Consider the following 22,004-nt stretch of genomic DNA (forward strand, 5'->3'; position numbering starts at 1 on the left):
TATTCAGCCATTTTTTTTTCTTAATATCATTAGGATGTGAGAGATATTAAATAGTAAAGGGAGTCAAAATATCAAAACATTAAATAAGGGATGATCTACTTAAAAATGAGCTATATTTCAGCGGTAAGTAACCCTCTATATTTTGATTAAATTATTACAAAAAGTTATATTTTTTAAGTTTTACATGCTCTTATGCATAATTAGAAAAGATGAATAAGTAGAGTTCAGAGTTCACAAGGATAAGATGGATAACTTATACCAGCAAGATATAAGGTAAGATGCATGTGGAATAAAGTTCTCACCATTAATATCCTTCAGGATGCACCGAAACTTCGTCATGGGGAAAAGTAAATTATAGAGCATAAAACTTTGGTCATCACGTTATATAGATACTAGTTTATATTTGGGGAAAGGAGCTTCCATAAAATAGAAAGATTAATTATCCAGCTCTCCACCTTCATCTAGGCATGAAGTGTGGGCTTTGTCACAAGCTTGTCTCAAATCTCCTCAATATTAAATTATAGTATTACTAGCTAGCTAGGTGGATTAAATGAACTCCTCATGGTGGATTACTTTGTTTAATTTGGGACAAGAAAAGTTGCTGACCTCCAAACACTGTTGATTTTGGAGTTTCCGCATATATATATTGGCTTAAATTATATTAAGAGCTTACTTATTTTTCACGTAGACTTATATAGTTGTAGCATGCCATTGAAACACACTAACACATCAATTATATGCATTCGATCGTACTGTATTCTATCAAATTCTACGAATATCTTATAATCATTTTGTAGATGCGATCACAACTGTTGGATGCTCGCAATTAATGCATTGTTGGAAATCTAGCGAGACATCCAAATTCACCTAGATAAGGCAGTCGACACAAAAACAGTGCTGAGAAATTTATTTAAAGCACAATGTATTTTACTTTTATCGTCTAAAAAGCAATATAATATTGGGCCACTTAATTATTATATAAAATAAGGCCATGGCTAAATTTGAATTTGTTTTATTTAATATAAAAGAATTTTAATAAATTTCTATTCATAGCACTAATTAGCCCTCTCTAAACCAGTAAAAACTTTCATATACTCTTTTATTTTCGAATAAGTATATTGTAGTATTTAAAAACTAAACTATGTGATAAGAAATTCAAATTTGATATAGTGAGAACCTCCTAACATATTTTTAATTAGATTAGTATAACATATAATATATATATATATATATATATCTTTTTTTTAATAAGTATTGGTCCTCCCTAATCAAAATTCCTGGCTCCGTATTATCTACAAATATAATTTGTGAATTAGCTTGTGGATTGTGGATTCTCATAGAGTTAATCCAATAGAGTAGGAAGTCTCTTTCTTTTACCTTTAATTACTCTGTTAAAAGCTGTAATAGAGACAACTCCTTCATTAGTCCTCCAATAGTGACATAGAACATTTGACAATCGATCACATTACGCGTACTTACAAGTACACAATCTTTAATTAATCCAAAAGTCTCTTTCTTTCTTTCTTTCTTTCTTTCTTTCTTTCTTTCTTTTTCTTTTGATAAGTCTCTTTCTTTCAGTGTATCAGGTTGAATTATTATATAAATATTTGAATTAAATCTCCACGTATGCCTCCAACTGCTAAAAATATTTATAGGATTTGATGCAGAGTAGTTATTTATTTGAGAAATATATTTGGCTCGTTATTTTCTCGATGTATGACAATTATTTTAGATTGTTTATTTGGAGAGTCTAGATAGACTTTGAGAATTTTAAAATTTATATATTTTTTTTCAATGCCTCAAAATATTTTAAGTTGAACAAAAACTAGTGAAATAATAAATATTATATTACTTTAGAAAATAAAATTAAAAATAAAATAAATTATTAAATATATTTTATCCTTTTATACTTAAGTCTAAATTCACTTTTTAAGTATTTGTATTTCAAAAAGTCTCAACAAGTCACCGTGCTTATAACTAAAATGATTCTGTCTAATTTAACATTTACCCTTCCTCTTTTATATAAGTTCGTCTTTCTTTTTGATACTAAATTTTCTTCTCTTGTTTTGATAGTCTTTTTCATGGCCTCTCCCCGACCATCAATTATGGATACTTTTTCAATGTAACGCTACTGTGATTAGGGAAGAAGATGAAGTTGCCCAAACTCAAAAACTATATCAAAACTTCGTCGGTTTTGCCTAACAAATCGATGAGGTATTTTAGTCATCCGGCTGCTCCTTATTAATTTAGACAAAAAGTTCTAACGAATCACCGCTATGGCTAAGTTATTGAGTCTTATCCATAGACAATTAAGATTAATATTTAATAAACTTTCTACTAATTTTTTTTTTATTTCAAAGCTTTCAAATAAAATGATGGATTTGAAACATGCCCTCGCTCAGCATCTCGCCATAAGATTAAAGTATGAAATTAGGTGAACATTTCAGCCTAGTCACCTACTAATTTCCACACAAGAAATTTCACATCGGATTCGGTCAATTCTTTGTTGCAAATTAGTCATATAAAAACCCCAATAAATTACATTAACGATATACCAAGGAGGTTTCTAATACATATCATCACCTTTATGTCATTCTTAATTTCTTATTTTGAGAACTTTCTTCCTACTTTTGCACACTCAATTTCCCCTAATAAAATTTTCACAAAAATATTATATTATAAGTTGCATGAATTACTACGTTGTGATTATTTTCTTAAGAGAACTGGCTTAAGTATTTATTAAGTAGGGTTAACTCTTTATCTTCTTCTTCTTTATTTTAAAAGGAGAGAGAGAAAGAGAGAGTCAACTTTAATTGATGTGATGGCTAAATAATTTTTAAAAAATGTTTTATAATTATTTTTTTGACATATTCTTGAATTCTTTGTCTCAAACTTTTATTCAACGTTTATATTTATAGGTTAATAAAATAAAATAACAGTGTGACTCATAGAGTAAATTGGAGTTATTATAATCCAGTTGGTCAAATATGAAATAATGGTCTTAATCTTAGGTTTGAACAACTGGATTGAGGATTGAATTGGCCAAGGGGTCCAACTTCCATATGTCACGATTGAGTCGGCACCAAGCTGCAGTTTACTACTACTTCTACGCTAATATTCGTCAAACAAAACACTCCTCCGGCTTTGAAAAGATAACTCACAACTTCTTCATCTTTGGACACCATAAATTTACAATATACTACCCACTTTAATGAAAATTACACAATCCCATGTCTTATTGACGCATTACAAGGGGGAAAAGGACAAAAATATCATTGTAAAAATTTCGTTGAGAAATTTATAAGAAACACCCCCTCTCTCTCTCTCTCTTTAATTATAGTTTAAGCTCTACCAAATAGATAACTAACAACAAATTGTTAATGATAATATAATTAAAATTGTATTAAAAAAACACCCTATGATATAGATCTCCTCATTTATTTATTTTTCGGAATCATTCTCTAAAGTTAAATCAAGGGTATATTTAAATATTTTATTTTTTATTTTATTTTTAAGAGCAACCAAATATTCATTAACTATTGATAGGATAAAGCTAAAAGAAAATTACAAGAGTTTAAACAGTAATATCCATATGATAGATATATTTTTTTTCCCTCTAAAATTTTTAAGTACACTTTGAGATAGGAATTTGTCCATATTTTCTTCAAAAGGATAGGTTTAAGTTTCAACTGTATATTCCATATTAAAATTATTATCTCTAATTATCTCAATCTCCTAAGTAGCCATTCTTGAATAATATTTCTTTGTTTCCTTTTTGTCACTCTTTAGAAAAGCTTGTATTAAAAAAAACCCACATAGGAAATAATAAATGCTGTCTGATGTCCTAAGAAATAACCATGAGAAGCAGCTCTACATATAAATTTATCACCTAATGAATGCATTGTTGATCAGTTGAAAGAAACGAGGAAACATATTGTTTATATAAAATATTAATGAGTATTTTATCTAGTGGTTAGATTAATTGGCTCAAATCAATGGCTAAAGTTATTTTGACATTGGAAAAATTCAACCATAAAATATTCCTAAAGATATATTTCTTTTTCTTTCTTTCTTAAATTACATGTTTCCTGCGGTTTGAATCTGTGGGTATAGGAATTTTAGTTTTAGATTAATTAAACTTAAACCCTCACTCATTTTCACATAAATTTTTTTTTAAAGAGAATTATATTTAAAATTTAAATTATAGCTCATTTTTATATAACCCTCAAAATACTCCTCCTATTAAAAAAATTATTTGATTAATTTTAAATCATTTAAAATTTATTTTACTCTTATTTTAGAGAAAATAAAGAGAGAAATATTAAGTAGTTGAGTGAGTCAAAGTAAAATTAAATTAAAGGTCCATGTGAAGATGAATTAAATTTTATAGAGATTAGATATAATTAACTCTTTATATACCACCTCTATGATGTAAATAAAAATATTAAATCCCAATTTTGCTCTTATTTTTTTTTTGACAAATTAATTAATAAAAGACTTGCCAGTGGATGATCCTAAGAAAGAGAGTGAAATCCTTTTGTCCTTCTTTTTTTTTTAATTATTTTTTTTTCCTTTTGTCCTTTTGGAAGGGCATCCAATCCATTTGAGAGAAAACTATAGATAAATTAAAAAAAAAAAGAAAAAGAAAAAAGAAACAGCCTTAGTAGCATGAGTTGTAAGCCGCTGTCTTCTTTTATTGCAATCCCCCACAAAGCCATTAGCCTATCTCCCCCTCTCTCCTCTGTTTCTCCTCCCACATATCTAGGCATTTCCACAAACAAGAAAATTGCTTCTCTTGGCCTCTTCCCTTCCTCCCTTTATCCGCTTCTTATGCTTAAATATCTGGCCTTTGCTCTCCAATCCCTCTTCTGGGCCTCCAAGGAGAAGCACAAGGAGTAGTGGTTCTTGGGTCCTTGGAGAGACTATTGTCTAGAGGAGGGGAAGTAGAATGATGGGTGATAAGGCCAGTGATGATCCAGATTATCCGGAGTTTGTAGAAGTTGATCCCACTGGAAGATATGGCAGGGTAATCATGAACAATGATCACTTCCTTTCCCTCAGATGTTTAAAAAGTTACTAAATTGGTTTTATTTTTATTTTTTTTTATGTGCAGTACAATGAGATCCTGGGCAAGGGAGCTTCAAAGACAGTGTATTGATCTCATTCCTCTAATTTTCTGCCTATTTGTTGGAATATTCCCTTTTTCCTTTTTTTTTTGTTTTTGTTTTTGGGAGATTTCTGATTTGGTTTGTTTATGATTTGATTGCAGTTACAGGGCCTTTGATGAGTATGAGGGGATTGAGGTTGCCTGGAACCAGGTGAAGCTCTATGACTTCCTTCAGAGCCCTGAGGATTTGGAGAGGCTCTACTGTGAGATCCACCTCCTCAAGACCCTAAAGCACAAGAACATCATGAAGTTTTACACCTCCTGGGTCGACATCTCCAAGAGGAACATCAATTTCATTACTGAGATGTTCACCTCTGGCACTCTCAGGCAGTAAGTTTTGGATTTTAGGCATCTATTTCTTTGTTTGGCTGTGTTCTGGGTTGTATAAGCTTTTATTTGATTTGTTTTTGTTGGAATAGGTATAGGCAGAAACATAGAAAGGTTAACATCAGGGCTGTGAAGAATTGGTGTAGGCAAATCTTGAGTGGTCTTCTCTACCTCCATAGCCATGATCCCCCTATCATCCACAGGGACCTCAAGTGTGACAATATATTCATCAATGGGAACCAAGGAGAGGTCAAGATTGGCGATCTCGGCCTCGCCGCCATCCTCCGTAAATCTCATGCTGTCGTAGGTAAACAGATTGTAGCTGCTGCTGCTCCTTTTAAACATTCGGTTGCTCTAGCATTTTAGGGGTCTTATACACTTCAAATATAGCGAGAAATTATTATCTTTTTTTTCTTTTACCATCTTTTTTGTTGGTTCAGTATAAGAAATGATTTAGATGGTTATTCCAATTTCGGCAGGCACGCCTGAATTCATGGCTCCGGAGGTGTATGAGGAGGAATACAATGAATTGGTGGACATATACTCTTTTGGGATGTGCGTCTTGGAAATGGTTACCTTCGATTACCCGTATAGCGAGTGTACCCATCATGTGCAGATCTATAAGAAAGTTATCTCTGTAAGATCTAATTTCTGAACAATACTCATGAGTTTACGAGCATCCGATTTCCTTTCGTATGGCTCGGGATAATTAGCATTTTGTTGATAGGGAATGAAGCCCGAAGCTCTGTACAAAGTTGAAGATCCGGAGGTAAGGCAATTCATCGAAAAATGCTTGGCCACGGCATCCCAAAGACTTCCAGCGAGGGAGCTTCTTAAGGATCCTTTTCTTCACATTGACGATCATGGTTTTGCTTCTAGGGAAGGGGACATCAGCAACATGAGCTATATATCAAGACAACCTTCTCTTAATATTGTTCAAAGTAATGGATCCTTAATAACCAGTGGATATTCCAATGATTTCAATCAAGAAACAATGACGGAAAATGGGTTTGAGTACAGTGACACCGACATGGAGGCCCACGGAATTGATCTTTTCCATGGCCAGGAGGATGATCCTCTTACAGATGTGGATATCACAATCAAGGGGAGGAGGAGAGAAGATGGAGAGATCTTTTTGAGGCTTAGGATTGCAGATAAAGATGGTATAAGTGATTTCCAAATCTCTGAACCTTTCTTATGATACAAACAAAGGAATTTATGGCTTGAAATGATTTATTATGCAGGTCATGTTCGGAACATTCATTTCTCCTTTGACATTGAGGCTGATACTGCACTGAGTGTGGCCACAGAGATGGTTGCCGAGTTAGACATAACTGATCATGAGGTGACTAGAATAGCAGAAATGATCGACGGGGAGTTAGCTCTATTGGTACCTGAATGGAAGCCAGGGCCAGGTATAGAAGAAATGCCAGGACTTCCTGGTACAACTACAACCTTCTGCCAAACTTGTGCATCCAACGAATCATCATGTGGTTCACTTCTAGACTACCTTACTGCAAAAAATTTAGATTGTACTGATCTGCAATCATTTCACTGTAAGTGTGCTGAAATGCATGGACGATTTGAAGAGATAACATACCAAGTTGAGGGACCTAAACAATGCATGATGGCAGAAGTGACTGTGTTATCTAGCCAACCAGATGGAATTGATTCTAATTCGCAAGCTTCGATTGATGGAGATGACCAACTTAATCTGTCAGCCAAAGATGAGAAGATTATACACATGAATGGGGACAAGCAGTGTGATGAAAGAAAATATTTAGGCAAGTTATGCTCTAGTTCTTCCCTCCAACAGCATCCTGAGGTAATTGCTGATGATTACAGGATTGAGTTGCGAGAACTAAGATCAAAGCATCAAACAAAACTAGGAGAATATAGAATTCGACGTCGAGAATCAAGGAGAGCTTTGCATCCATCTATAGACTTTGTCAATTGGGACTTAGGTGCAGCAAATGGAGGTAAAGATTCAGTGACAAAACCATTCCGAGCTTCTAATGGGAAAATTGAGTCCTTCCACTTTGGCACGCGCTACTCTTTTGGCATTCCTCTTTGCGAAACAAACTCAGTCATGGAAGAAAGCAGTGATCCCGATACAATTGCAGGGTCTTACCTGAGTAGCTATCGCGACTTGGGGATCCAAAGGGCCCAAAATTATGAGGTGAACGCTGAGAGCCCTGATGATATATTTACTTCTAAGAGCTTCTATGATGCTGGTTTGCTGCCAAACTCTCTCCCTAGAACAAAGTCCTTTCCAATCAATGCAGTGGATGGTTAATGCCTAAAGGGCTTTCCAGATCATTCTAGCGCAACCGATGTACATTATTTGGTTTTTGTATCAGATTGTATAGCTCTGATCTTGCCCAGGTGCTATGGAACATGATGGGTGCCTTGCCTATCTACTCATCAGTTGCCATATGGAACTTCATTTTTTCTTCTTCTCCAGCTGAAGTGGAATGTCATTTTTTTTCTTCAGCAGAGTTTGTACAATCCATTCAACCTGATGCCTTTTATTTGTTCAGATCATCTGAGAAATAAGATCAATTCGCTTCATTTGAAGTCCAACAACATAGTCATTATGCTTAAATTTTCTTCTCCATCTTGTCCACTTGAGAGTTGGGGAATAAAGTTCAGGAGAAAGTAAGGCACTCTAGTACCAAGGGGAAGGGGTGGATTGCTGAAATCTGTATTGCTTTATGACTTTCACTAAATAAATCTCAATACTGTATGTTAAAGCCAGCATCTAAAGATGTTTCAGGAGAATTTGTTGTTAGTTTTCTTCTGCAATGCCTACTTGTTCTGCTACTGTTGTCAAAGAATTAAACTCCTTGTGCTCAGTCTCGAGATCAAAGAAGTAAATAGATATCAAAGATTCTATAAGCCTCTATGTTTGACATGATCAACTGATGCCATTCATTCACTACTTGCTCAATGTAGACTGTCAATTTGCAAATTCCAACTGTAAATGGAACCACTTACTGATCCACTCCTGACCACATATACTGCTATAACTTCGAATTCACTGCCACATGTCAATTTGTGGATGGCCAAACAAAGATTTCGAGATTATCCTACTCAGCGGATTGTCTACATTCCCGTCTGCAGGAATTTCTTTCATTCTGAAAATACATGGCAACCGCTTGTCTCCCGGTCTCTGGGTGCAGTAAATTCCTACATTTTGGGCTACAGATGATCAGATGCAATTATTGAATGCTATATAATATATATATTATATATATATTTGTGTGTGTGTAGTCTTCCTAGAGCCCACAATGGTTCACATTGGATACCACCAGAAAGAGATTTTTGTTGGCCATCTCATGCAAGCTTTCAAGCATGCCAGCTCTCCTTCCATGTTGATTCTGGACACAGATGGGGTTGAAAACTTAGGAAGTCTGCCATGGATAATGATGCCATGCAGGATAAGGCTTAGATGAGGAGATATATATATATAGCTTATGTCTATTAGATTATTAATGGAAAGGGGACAAAGAGCACTGGTCTTGCTAGCTTCCAAGGGGGCATGACATATGGTGGCTCTACATTTAAAAGCAAAAGAACTTTCAACACTAGCCTATATCAATATGCCATGGTGTAGAATGCCATTGTTCTCTTCTTCTCACCATCCTTATAAAGGCTGGCATTGGAAAAGGAGAAAGCATTAGCCTACCTTGCAAATTGGTAGTAGAAGTAGGGTGTCTTTCACTAAATTATGATGAGCTCCCGAACTATTGACTGATCTAATCCAGAACCCTTTACAATTGTTAGATTATAAATCACTACTCTTGAAAGCAACTTGCCAGGAGAACAGAGGAGGCATTCATTTGGTCGTTTTAACCTTGCGTCTGACCAAAAAATTTTCAGTTCATGAATATGGAATGACTTCTTTGCTGTTCTTAGTGAAACAGCCAAAAGAGAGGTCAAGATATAATGGCCAAACGTTAGAAACCATGGGCCTACTACTTCTTCTATATGAGAATAATATATACCATTTTGAAGAGGAATATAAGTTTTTATATTTTTATCAATTTGCAATTTAGCATTTATATTTCGAACCCTAACCCTCCCTCTTATAGGAAAAGAAGGAACTTGAACTTGAATTTAACAACACGGCGATATATTTATACAAAATTTGGCACACCAATCAAAACCAAACATCCAGAATTAGATAGTTGTTTAACCAATTTGAAGTCAGAGTAAGCAGAGTCTATTCAACATCGATAGGCTTCAGTCTAATCTGCTCTTCTTGACATAAGTTTGGACGATGACATTAATAACTCTGACTAGATATCATGAGGAGTAATCTATATTTTTTTAATGTCATCGTCCAAACTTGTGTCAAGAAGAGCAGGTCAGACTGTAGCCTATCGATGTTGAATAGACTCTGCTTACTCTGTTTACTCTGAGTAGATATCACGAGGAGTAATCTATATATTTTTTTTTAAATTTAAGTTTAAAAGTAATAGGGTATTTTATGTTCAGTTAGTTGTTACTAGGTTGATCTTCTTATATAGATCATTTGTCGGTAGGTTAAATTCACTTTTAAGCATCCACCCTAACATTTAAGAGAAGAATCAAACTCATGATCTTTGTTATGGATAGGCACAGCCGTGAGCAATAGTAGTAACATGATATTAGATTAAAAATTTATTCATGGTGTTTTGGAGGATTAAAAGCAAATGGTCAAATGATAAATATTTGTTTGATAATAAAGGCAAAAGGTAGGTTAGATTTAATAGTTTCCCAAAGGAAATATAAATGGGCCGGGCCAAAGCCCAATAATTTCGGATTGGGACCGTCCCAGTTGGTGGGTCGTTCGGGTCGATATCGGATCCGTTTAACGCCCGATTTCTCGAAACATCCATTTGTCTCCCAATTCCGACGGTCCGCTCCTCCAAATCTATCGCCGCATATAGATTAGATCCAAAAGGAAGGAGGGAGTCAGGAGACGAGGAGGATTCCGATGGCGGCATCGTCTTCTTCTTTGGTGCAATGGTTGATTAACCCTCGGAAGAACTGGTTCGCTCGCCAGCACATGAAGGCAGTCTCCGGCCGCCTCAAGAGATACGGTAACCCTAATCCCCTTTCTCCTTATCCCTCTTAGGGTTTCCGATCTGGAAACGTTAAGATCTCCGATCTCGATCTCGGTCTTGAAACTTGATCTCTTTGTTACTTCTTTTAGGGCTCCGATACGACGATCTGTATGATCCCTACTACGATCTGGACATCAAGGAGGCCCTCGCGCGGCTCCCCCGGGAGGTCGTCGACGCGCGGAACCAGCGGCTCAAGCGCGCCATGGATCTCTCCATGAAGCACGAGTACTTGTCCGAGGACCTTCAGGTCATTCTTTTACTTGCTTTCTGTTGTGGAATCTTTTCTTGTTTCCTTGATCATGGATGAAGTATTAGAATAGGTGTTGGAATCTCTTCTTGTTTCCTTGATTGGTTTATTATGTGTTTGATAGTGGAGCCTAAAGCGTTAATATCACGTATACACGTATGGCAATTTACTGCATTTTTCTTGTATTGTGCCCGCACAATATTTATACAATAAATTTTTCTTTCTTTCTTTCTTTTGATCGCTAATTGACAGTTTCTCAGTATGGAAGGTCACTTGGAATACTTCTGTGGTTTCAAAGCCAATGTTATCTTATCTGAGGTCCTAACAAGAACTCTGATATTTGACTTCATGAATTGAAGATAATTGTAAGATAATTGATAGAAACGTTTGATATTTGACCATTTAGGTTAGATTTAAGGAATGCAATTATGAAATTGCTTTTAGTGGGTGCAATAGTGCCACATTTATTTTTATTTCTTAATTCTAATGTTGCTCTTTTAGAACTTAATATTCAGACTTATTCCTAATATTATTTGATGGACTCTAGACCTCATTGCTTTTTATGAAGTATGATAATGTTCATTTAAGCATACTTTTCCTATTGGTTTGATCGGATATTATTCTTAATTTGAGTCCAAAGGTGTAGTGCTAGTTTATCTGTTCTCTTAAGGATCTTTCCTGTATCAAATGGAGGCTATTCCTTTCAATAATGGCTATTACATTCTTTTCTCAGTTGGGACAATGAAGACAGTAGTAATATTGTAATAAGTGAAACCAGGAAGATTTGCCTATCTTGTTGACTCTTGAGCATGGTTCGAAGTTTCGGTTTCTATTTTGATTGGTTTCAATTTTGACCCCTAGAAAAAATCATGGCCCCTAGATCTTGTTGACTCTTGAGCATGGTTCGAAGTTTCGGTTTCTATTTTGGTTGGTTTCAATTTTGACCCCTAGAAAAAATCATGGCCCCTAGAATTGGTTAATCTTAAGTTACATTGACCAATTTTGTAATGATTGGTTTTGGCCTGAGATTAGCTGGTTTCGGTCTGAGATTAACTAGTTTCGGCTAAATCGATTGAATTTTTAATTTTTTAAGGTTCAAGTTAAATCTAAAATAGATTTGACCTAGGAGACGCTTGTAATTGATGTTCCTAGCTGTTTACTTTTTAAAATTTTTAGCATTTACACTATCTCTCATACATACTCTTCTTTCACCCCTCAAACTTCACCAAGCTCATCTAACGGTTAATTTCCCCTCTGGTTATTTTGCACTTTGGTGAACTTGGGTGAGGTTATTTTTCTTATTTCTCTTCTTTTTCTTTCTCACCCACTTTTTAAGTTCTATTTTCTTATTACTGCAGAACAACAGTGAAGAGATTCCATTCTCTTCATTCATCTCACTTCTGCAGCAGTATTTTATGAGAATAAAAATTTACTAAAATTTACTTAAAATTTATTATAGTTTTGTGTGAGTTTTTTCTTTAATTTTTAGGCTATATGTGTGACTAATTTTTATTTTCTTATTTTGTCTAATTTTTAGAGATTTTTCTACATTTTTAAATAATATTTAAATATTACATAATTAATAAATAGTCTAATCCGATACGGGTGACTAATATGGCCATACGACCAACAAGTATCATTTCTTCTAGCGGCTAATCATAATCTCTATACTGAATTTCGGAACCTGAGAAACAAAAACAAATATTTTAAACCAAAATCAAATGATTTTAGTCTATTGTGGTCCAATATAAATGTCAAAAATAGAAAATTTTGATAGTTTCGGCCTTAACCAATGAGTTTAGGTTTTGAATTTTTATTAACTTTTGGCCATTATTGTTCCACTTGGGTGAAACGTCAAACCACCATGCTCTTGAGACATCATGACATTTTATTATTTTTCGAAATATCTAGTTCATGCATTTTCTAATGAATTTTGTTTATTCTTGAAAGTGGTTTTTGTATTAATCCTTGTTGTTATATGTACTTATGCATACAAAATCAGATGCGCATTTCTTTGGTGCCATTGTCTCTCTTTTGAAAATCTGAGGCAGCAATGATGCTTGTGATAGCTGATAAGTTAGCTTCATAACTTCTATTCACCTTTCTCACAATCTAGTATTTGATCAAATGCTTTTAGCAGGTTTGCCTTGATAATTTGAATTTAAGTATTATGATTTTTTTATTGTGATGTAGTAAGTTGGATACATATCGACTTTTGCTCCATTATTCTGATCAGCATGACCAAACGCTTCTTGCTTATCTTTTTCTACAGGCGCTGCAGACACCATTTAGAAGTTATCTCAGCGATATGTTGGCTCTGGTAAGTCACCACTATGTATTGTATTCTTCTGGTAGACTTGATGCATCACACATCCAAAGGGAAAGATAGTAGAGGTCCAAACTACTTTTGCTCGTGTGTGTGTGTGTCATGGTCACTCAGTTTAACTAAATAGGCCCATTTCTTATCTTGCTTCCTCCTGCAGCCTTAAACTAAAGTGCAAAATAAGGACGGCCCCATATAGAATGAACCTATCATATCCAGGTCAATCAGCCTGGCCTGGGGCCTGATCCGGAAGAGGGAGTTTGGGTTTTCTTGACCCTCGTATATTGACATTATATGTTACAAAAGAACTAAATTTACATCTAATCTAATTATCGGAAAATAGATTTGGGTGATCATTGAGAGGCTCTGTTTCTAGTCCTTCAAAAAGGCAGCATCGACTACCTTAATATCTGCCCTCCTTCCTGACTGTTTGAGGGTTCAGATATACCCTAGTTTAATTTGTTGTGGTTATCACTGGTCAGGTTACGTTTGGCTCTCGGATGCAACGACAATAATCAAGAAGCTTAAATGGATATTAATTCGTCGTATTTACATTTTATAAATAAATAACTATCTACAAGCATATGATCCATCAAATGGAACTTAGCACATTATCAGTGTTCTTGTTCCAAACTTGTCTAAATTCTTGCCATTTGTATTTATTTTTTTTGTGAATTTCTTGCAGGTGAAAAAGGAGAGGGCAGAAAGAGAGGCTTTGGGAGCCCTGCCTCTCTATCAGCGAACCATTCCATAAAGGGACCCAATATGTTCTTCTCTGGTCCTAAACTGCAGTGGATGAATAAGATGCAGCAGATGATGCTGAAGCCGTGTCTTATCTAAAAGTACTTTCTGATGATTTAGTCATTGGCTTTCTTAATTTCTCTCTTCATCTGTGCTACTTGAAACGTGTGTAGACACTTGTGAGATAGCATATATTTTGGTTTACCATCGTGAGATTCTCATAACCTTGGATCTGCTTAGAGGGTGAGATGAAATAATTGTTGGGTACACCCACTATTTTTGCTTTAAATGCACGCTGGTATTATTCTTGGTCTGTAGACGCCCATGAGTTGATGCTCTTTATGCACAATTCTGCTATCTGGCAGTAGGCTTCCAGATGTGCCATTGCAGATGCTTAAATACTTTGGATGCTACTGTTTATTTCTAGCCACCAGTGATCAGTCCTTATTCTAGTAGTACAATGTTCTTGCGTGAAATAAGGCTTAGAAAAAATTCCCACGCATGAAAACAGTGTGATTCCAGTGCAGAGCCTAGAGCTAAAGGTTGAAGGGATCTTCGTGCCAGCTCTCCTAATGGTCTATTTGTGTGCGATTTGCAGTTTTACCTATATTCTCCATCTATTGGAAATTTTGAAAATTTCCTCTACATAGCAGACCACAAGAACAAAGTGGAACCGACACTCACATGCCTGAATTTGATCGTAGTTGGGACTGAAGATGTATATCATCTTTCTACATCATCATGAGTTATATTCTAATTCAACACATATTTCTGGCACCTGGAGAGCAATTTGCCCTCTATTTTCCGCTTTCCGTGAAAGAAACGGGCAAGGGAAGCAAATTGCGAGACGGCAACTACAACAAAGAGGTCGGGGGTCAAAAAATAAGAAAAAAATAATAATAAAACAGAGAAGGAAGCAGCGAGCCGAATCGAATAAGAAAGAGGAGAGATGGTGGTGCGGAGCTCGTGGGCGGCGGCGGCGGCGCGGAAGTCGGCGGAGCTGTGTCAGCTGCACGTGATGCGCAACACGGAGCGGCTCAGCAGCGATCACGTGCTCGAGCTCCTCTTCTGCCTCCCCCTCCGCCACCTCGCCCGCTCCCTCTTCTCCTTCTTCTGCCTCCGCGTCACTTCCCCCCGCCGCGCCGCCGCCATCTACTACTCTTCCTCCTCCTCCTCCTCCGATGGCTACGATTCCCGCTCTGATTGAGTGTTGAAATTAGATTTAAAATTTAGAATATATTTTTTTAGAAAAAAAAAAACTTCATTACTTCTGTTCCATATATTGTACTTCTTTGCGCTCTATACAATTTCTATGAACTGTAAATTCTTCTGATCACAACTCTAGTGTTTCTATAACTCCATGCAATAAATGCCCCCCAAAAAATTGGGAATATAACAGTAAAAAATTTGCAAGATTGGGATCGCGAACCATAACATAATGTAATATAAGGACTGCAGTTCTTGATCATTTCGAAGAAAAAAACTTGGCCGGTTGCGAGTCTCTCAGCCGATAAAATTTGGCTTGTGAAAGCAGAGCATGTTTCGAGATATTGCTCGAGTTTACTTTCAAACCTCTTTATATCTTTGACTTTTCTAGTAAGGATCATTTTACTCTTATTACTTGAGGAGATACAAATATTTATAAGAAATATGTGATACTGATCAATTTCGATCAACCCAAAGCCAGCGATGATCTTATTGATCTCCATATTGCTGTCATTATTTTTTTAATAACGTTCCCACTAAGACAGAGACAAAAACATAAACATAATTATTTGCCCTTTTAAAGGACATATTGGACTATCCTTTGCCTTGCGCTGATTGAGGGGTTCATCTCTCTGCTCATCGAATCTGAGACTTTTTTTTTTCTCTCTCTCTCTCTTTCTTGAGATCTCTCATGTCTATGGGAACCCAATAAAGCTACAGATTAACTCGTGAATACTGATCGTCTCATTGGTTATAGATGTACTTGGGCAGGAATCTTCCGAGATTAATGGAGCATTTTATAACCACAACTATAAAATAATTGGAACAAATTCTTTGGAAAAAAGAGGAAAAAATGGGTTGTTGTTGAATGTGATGCCTTTTTCCCAGTGCGTTCTACCCACTAAAGTTGAAAAAGAAAGCATCAGAACTACGTTTTCTTTCAACAATGGAGGCACCTAAACATAAGAGAATCTGATGCACTGACTGACACATCTGGCCTACTAATAAATCTTTATGACAACATTACTCTTGGTACTAAATTAGATTCTTTTGTTGTAATTCGTTAAGAAGCTGGTTCTAAATCATCAAATTTATTATTATTTTTGCGACTAATAGAAAAAATAAAAGGACTTTTTTTCCGACTAAATGTGCCAAATTTTAACCTGGTACTAAATAGGGTGAGGGTGAGGGTTAGGATAATCGGATTCCCTTAAACGAGTTGACCTTCTTAATTAGATTATTAAACAAATTATATTTGTGTTTATAACATCAAATTCAACTAATTTATGATTCGGTAACTCGAAAATATAATTATTTGAATTATAATTATATTTTAAAGTATAAGAGATAAAATAATTTTAAGTATAAACATACACTAGTAGGATAATTTAAATTATCTAAAACTGATACCTTTAAGTATCATTGTACAGAAATAGATCAAAAGAGATAAAACTATTTAAACAGCAGAGAAATCTTGTCTCCTTCCATGAACATTAATTACATTCAAATCTTTATCTACTACTATAAAGAAAAATAAAAAATAGATTGTACTTAATATCTTCCCTCTTCTCAAGAAAACATGCCACAATTTACTTATTAGGCACCTGACATTGAGGTTTCTTTGACCAAGTCACTTGAACAGAGTTGGTCAGTTTCCACTTCCCACGCCAACACTATAATCCCACTTAATTACCACAAAACCCTTCATTAATTACTCCCCCTAATGACCCAAAGCGAGAAGGTAAAAACCAAAAAGGTTAAATACATTTAGCCTCTTTACGAAATATCTTAGTTCTTGTACTTTTGGTAGGAGTTTTTGTCCAAATTAATATAACTTATCTAAAATTTTCCAACGTATTCTTTTGATGAGTTTATATAACAAATATAATAAAAATATTTTAATAATTTGAGTGGGGCTCCAGCTGAGAAAGAAGAAGAAGAAAAGAAAAGAAAATTAATAACATAAAGTAAATTTAGGCATAAGAATGTTATAAAAAAAGCTTTTGAACCCAAAGAGAAAAGAGGCAGTGGTCACGCGGTGCGCTGAACCGCCACCTCCTTACTGTGGTCTCGCACGTGAAAAGGCCAACACGGGGAGGTAGAAAAAGGACGCTAAATAAGATTTCGAATCCAATGAAGGGGCTCACACGACCCAGTTCCCACGTGCCATGTTAACGTGTGCCGGCACAAAGGGGAGAGGGCATTTTGGACATAGGACGTGCTCGGAAATGGTAAAAAAGTAGGGAGGAGAGAGAGAGAGAGAGAGAAGAGGAGCAGCAGAGGAGTCGTCAGTTGCTCGTCGGCCCCCACCCATCACCTCCACCACCACTCCCCGAAACAAAACGACACAAAACTCCATTATAGTATTCTTAGACTACGCCAAACTAGAGAGGAGAGAGAGTATATGAGTGCTTTTGTCCGCTTCCTGTTCCCATTTTACCCTTCCAACGGATACATTCTGAGGTTAAGCTCTCCTCTCTTGGGTGGGAAATGGTGGTGTTGAGGGGGTTTGTTTGCTGAGGAGGGGAGAGGAAAGGAGGGTCCTTTCTGTGAAAAGGATACTTGGGTCTTTGAGTTCTTGGGTTTTTTATTTCTTTGGAGAGGGGAGAGAAGGAGAGGAGCCATGGCGGCGCACGTCTGCGTTGGCCGCCGCTTAGTGTGGCTGTTGGCGGCGGTGGTGTGCTTATCGTGCGCCGACGGGAGGCTGAGCGGGGTGGAGAAGCAGAACTTGGAGTTGCACCGGCATCTGAAACGGGTCAATAAAGCTGCCGTTAAGAGCATCCAGGTCTGCCTTCCTTCACTCTCTCCATTTTTTTTTCTCTCTCGAAAAATTAATTAAATGAAGCAAAATAGCATCTTAATGTTTTTTATTTTTGAGAAAGATGCTTGTTTTGGGCTCATTTGGGATTTTTTTTGGGGGGGAGGATACACTCTTAAATCTAGCTCATTTGCTATGCTTATGTGCACTTTTCCACAATAATGCTAGATCTTTGTTAGAAGATCATTTCAGTGTGTTGATTCTTCTACTAAAGTTTGGAATACTTTGCCAAGGAAGGATTCTGTTAGTTCTTTTGTTCAAACATACAAATTTCATCTCAATCTCTCTGCCAACCTCTAATATTTATTGATTTTTGTGTGCTAAAAATAGAGCCCGGATGGAGATATCATAGACTGTGTGCATGTCTCTCATCAGCCAGCCTTTGATCACCCTTTCCTCAAAAACCACACTATCCAGGTCTGCTTCTCTTTCTCACTTTCTCTTCTTTTCAAATCCCCTACTGTTCATGCTTTTGTTAGTTCTCTTCACTTTATCCCACATTGTGTTTGCCAAATTTCAGATGAGGCCAGCTTTCCACCCAGAAGGCCTCTTTGATGAGAACAAGGTTGCATCTGAGAAGAAGAGCAAGCCCCATGTTCAACTTTGGCATCAGAATGGGAGATGCCCTGAGAACACCATACCCATTAGGAGGACAAAGAAGGATGACATACTTAGAGCCAGTTCTGTGAAGAGGTATGGCAAGAAGAAGCACAAGAGCATCCCACACCCCTTGTCCATAGATCCTGACCTCCTCAATGAGAGTGGCCATCAGGTATTAGCAGCTGAAAGTAACAAAAGAGCTACTTTGCAATAAAGTGCTTCCTTTTTTCCCATTCCTTAAATTCCTTTTACTTCTTTCTAATTTTTCTTTTAATTAAACTCCTTGTGGGCCTTCTTGAGCAGCATGCCATAGCTTATGTGGAAGGAGATAAGTACTATGGAGCTAAGGCCACCATTAATGTCTGGGAACCAAAGATCCAGCAGTCCAATGAGTTCAGCCTGTCTCAGCTTTGGATACTGGGAGGTTCCTTTGGAGAAGATCTTAATAGCATTGAAGCAGGTTGGCAGGTAAAGTTCTTGTCAATCTTTTGAATAATGGCATAACAGTCTTGCATTTAATTTTCCATTGGGATTTATTGCCTTGTTGTATGTCGATTATCAGGTCAGCCCAGATCTCTATGGGGATAACAACACAAGGCTATTTACCTACTGGACTGTAAGTTTCTATTCCTTCCTATCTTAACAAACATTCTTCATTTTAATAATTGAAGCTTCTTTTAATTTGTTTTGGTTGCCTTCTCTCATATGCTGCTGCCATGGAACTGTAGAGTGATGCTTACCAAGCTACTGGCTGCTACAACCTACTGTGCTCTGGGTTCATTCAAATCAACAGTGAGGTTGCAATGGGTGCTAGCATCTACCCTATCTCAAATTTCCAGAGCTCCCAGTATGATATCAGCATACTTATCTGGAAGGTAATATATATATTTACAACAAATGAACTGGGAATCTCTACCCAAACAGTTGTTAAAAATTGTAAAAATTGTATCTTTCTGTCCCACATTGCTTATTTTGATAGCTTTTTTAGAAAAAAAAATCTTTATTTGAGCAGGACCCAAAAGAAGGGAACTGGTGGATGCAATTTGGGAATGACTATGTTCTGGGATACTGGCCTGCCTTCTTGTTCTCCTACTTGGCTGACAGTGCCTCCATGATAGAGTGGGGAGGTGAGGTTGTGAACTCAGAGGCAGATGGGGAGCACACCTCCACCCAAATGGGGAGTGGCCACTTCCCAGAAGAAGGTTTTGGCAAGGCAAGCTACTTCAGGAACATCCAGGTAGTGGATGAGTCCAACAACCTGAAGGCACCCAAAGGAGTTGGCTCCTTCACAGAGCAATCCAACTGCTATGATGTGCAGAATGGCAACAATGGTGACTGGGGGACTTACTTCTACTATGGTGGTCCTGGTAAAAACTCCAATTGCCCATAGTTTTCTTCCTCCTCCCCCATTTCCTCTTGTACCATTCAAGTATAACACACCAACCCCCCCTTTTTTCTACTCCTAGGCAGTGTCTTTGACATGTGAATTGTTGTTCTCTTCCTCAGAGATTTTGGGTTGTTCTCCTTTTAACTTTCCCTTTTGTACTTGCTCTCTCCCCCATGTAAGTTGTCCAAGTTCCTGAAGAGGAACAGAGGCCCATGAGTAATTTTGAGATCCTGGTCCTGTGACTGTGAGCATTGTAAAAGTTGTCTTGGATTTGGATGCCTGAGCATGTGAGTGTGGGTTGTCTCCATTGCTCTCTCTCTCTCTCTCTGTCTCTCTCTCTCTCTCTCTCTCACACACACACACACACACACACACACATGGGGCTTTATGTTTGATTCCAAGAACATCTGTGGGTCCCTCCACTTGCTCTGGTCCTCTCCTCACCCTAACTTTTACCTTCTTTTATCTTTTTCATTTTTAAACTATTATATAGCCCACCTCTCTTTGTTTCAAAGCATGGATGGAGGTGGGCATCTCAGTAGCATGTGTACATGAGTCATGCATTCACATGCCTTATAGTGGATCTTTTGTTTGGACTCAAAGCTCACACTTGTATAAATTAAGGAGGATGGGCCTTAATGCATAAGAAAAGCTATTGATAAAAGAAATACATCAAGAAAGGTACTGATGGCTTAATTAAAAAAATGATGATTAGATGCCTTGTGACATTTAAAAGCACTCAAGGTAGCTATTTCTTATATTTGACCTCAAAGAAAGGCTTTTGCCCTTTAGACCATTTGCTAATCAACAATGAACAATGGTTTTTCTTGAATCCATTGTCTTTGCTTCTCTTTGAACATTGTAAGATTCCAATCCACCAAAAAAGCAGTTGTTTTACTAACTTTAAGAGTTTTATTCTCCCTATAGTCATATTAGACTTGATATTTAGTAAAAATTTCATCGGAGTGCATAATTTGAATTCGTCGTAGTATGTTTCTTAAAAAAATTATTTAAAAGGATTAGGAGAGTTGTCCAGCTTATATATCGATAATAAAAGAAAATAAAACCACTCAAAAATATTTTTTTTAAATTTAGGTGAGAACGAGTAATAGCAGTAAGCAATACAATTAGGTTTTCCAGCACACTGTCTGCCAATAGTGCTTTTCTTCTACTTCTCGCTCAAAGGGAGGAATTTTGTTGGAGAGATTAACACTTATTACAGCTGTCTAACATTATGGGTCATTTTAAATTCATGGTTAGGATTGTTTAAAAGTAGAGTCCACTTGTAAAAGTTTCTTGGTAAAAAAACAAAACATCACCTATCAAGAGTACATTCCTCTAAGGGGGACTAGTAAAAGAGTCTGTTTAGCCCTAATTAGATTTAACTAGGTCTTAATCCTACATTTTTAATAATAGTAAATGTAGTAGGAGTCCTATTTAAATTTTTACATAATTGGCATTTGAAAACTGTGACAGATAATTCAGTCCAACGCTTCACTATGATCGTCATGGATCTTGAAGCAGTGTAGCTACCTAAGGCCTTAGACAGAAAGATAGAGGCAATTCGGTGTGGTGGATGGTGTGGTGGCGGAACTGCCTTCAATAGGGAGGACAACATCGGCAACGGAGGGCGGGGGAAATAAATGAAGATGGGGAGTAGATAAAATTATTAACTGTCAAAATCTAATAAATTATGATTAAAACTGAAATTGGATTATAAAAAAGACTATTTACCCTTATTTGAATTGCTTAAGATGGTTCAAAGGCCAATCTTCCTTTTATACGAGAGACAAATCATTGATAAATATTTTACATTCTAAAAATAAAAATAAAGATGGGTACTTTCATTCATCACTTACATGCATTTATAAATATTAGGAATATTTTATAAATTTTCAATAAATAATAATCCCTCCTTCCTTCCTGAAAGTATGCCTAGCCCAACCCAGGGTGTTGTTTGCTTAATTTGTGGAAAAATCCATGGTTCGAATTGCAAATAGTGAAATGCTGGGAAAGAACTGAAGAATTGCTTAAATTTAGGGTGTTATATGCAAACTTAAATCTTAGTTTCTTTAAG

General features: G+C 36.4%; 3 protein-coding genes across 4 annotated transcripts; all 3 read left to right on the top strand.

Annotated features, from left to right (window-relative positions):
- The first annotated feature begins 4,685 nt into the window (after window positions 1-4,685).
- On the top strand, window positions 4,686-8,080 carry LOC140796644 (probable serine/threonine-protein kinase WNK1). The gene is made up of 7 exons (XM_073149716.1): window positions 4,686-5,026; window positions 5,114-5,151; window positions 5,270-5,497; window positions 5,587-5,801; window positions 5,974-6,131; window positions 6,222-6,657; window positions 6,739-8,080. The coding sequence occupies exons 1-7, from the start codon at window positions 4,949-4,951 to the stop codon at window positions 7,788-7,790; spliced, it is 2,205 nt and encodes a 734-aa protein (XP_073005817.1). The 5' UTR covers window positions 4,686-4,948; the 3' UTR covers window positions 7,791-8,080.
- Window positions 8,081-10,371: 2,291 nt separating this feature from the next.
- LOC140796321 (cytochrome b-c1 complex subunit 7-2, mitochondrial-like) lies at window positions 10,372-14,233 on the top strand. 2 transcript variants are annotated; one of them, XM_073149305.1, is made up of 4 exons: window positions 10,372-10,581; window positions 10,695-10,852; window positions 13,125-13,172; window positions 13,861-14,233. In XM_073149305.1, the coding sequence occupies exons 1-4, from the start codon at window positions 10,476-10,478 to the stop codon at window positions 13,927-13,929; spliced, it is 381 nt and encodes a 126-aa protein (XP_073005406.1). In that variant the 5' UTR covers window positions 10,372-10,475; the 3' UTR covers window positions 13,930-14,233. The 2 variants fall into 2 exon arrangements, with proteins under 2 accessions (XP_073005406.1, XP_073005407.1); XM_073149306.1 differs by lacking the exons at window positions 13,125-13,172; window positions 13,861-14,233 and adding an exon at window positions 12,855-12,923 and having other exon boundaries at window positions 10,400-10,581.
- Window positions 14,234-17,267: 3,034 nt separating this feature from the next.
- Window positions 17,268-20,186, top strand: LOC140796158 (protein neprosin-like). Its single transcript, XM_073149052.1, has 7 exons — window positions 17,268-17,907; window positions 18,271-18,357; window positions 18,461-18,712; window positions 18,844-19,008; window positions 19,103-19,156; window positions 19,269-19,415; window positions 19,553-20,186. Exons 1-7 carry the CDS (start codon window positions 17,746-17,748, stop codon window positions 19,928-19,930), a joined length of 1,245 nt encoding a protein of 414 aa, XP_073005153.1. The 5' UTR covers window positions 17,268-17,745; the 3' UTR covers window positions 19,931-20,186.
- Window positions 20,187-22,004: the final 1,818 nt, after the last annotated feature.

Source organism: Typha latifolia, chromosome 10, assembly GCF_019914945.1.
Source record: "Typha latifolia isolate L0001 chromosome 10, TyphaL0001v2, whole genome shotgun sequence".
Classification (NCBI taxonomy): domain Eukaryota; kingdom Viridiplantae; phylum Streptophyta; class Magnoliopsida; order Poales; family Typhaceae; genus Typha; species Typha latifolia.

Excerpts from the sequence above, each read along its gene's own strand:
- LOC140796644 (XM_073149716.1), top strand. The coding sequence starts at position 4,949 with ATGATGGGTGATAAGGCCAGTGATGATCCAGATTATCCGGAGTTTGTA. Across the intron at positions 5,152-5,269 it reads AAGGGAGCTTCAAAGACAGT|TTACAGGGCCTTTGATGAGT; the intron begins GTATTGATCTCA and ends ATTTGATTGCAG. Across the intron at positions 5,802-5,973 it reads TAAATCTCATGCTGTCGTAG|GCACGCCTGAATTCATGGCT; the intron begins GTAAACAGATTG and ends CAATTTCGGCAG.
- LOC140796321 (XM_073149305.1), top strand. The coding sequence starts at position 10,476 with ATGGCGGCATCGTCTTCTTCTTTGGTGCAATGGTTGATTAACCCTCGG. Across the intron at positions 10,853-13,124 it reads ACTTGTCCGAGGACCTTCAG|GCGCTGCAGACACCATTTAG; the intron begins GTCATTCTTTTA and ends CTTTTTCTACAG. Across the intron at positions 13,173-13,860 it reads TCAGCGATATGTTGGCTCTG|GTGAAAAAGGAGAGGGCAGA; the intron begins GTAAGTCACCAC and ends AATTTCTTGCAG.
- LOC140796158 (XM_073149052.1), top strand. The coding sequence starts at position 17,746 with ATGGCGGCGCACGTCTGCGTTGGCCGCCGCTTAGTGTGGCTGTTGGCG. Across the intron at positions 17,908-18,270 it reads CTGCCGTTAAGAGCATCCAG|AGCCCGGATGGAGATATCAT; the intron begins GTCTGCCTTCCT and ends TGCTAAAAATAG. Across the intron at positions 18,713-18,843 it reads TCAATGAGAGTGGCCATCAG|CATGCCATAGCTTATGTGGA; the intron begins GTATTAGCAGCT and ends CTTCTTGAGCAG.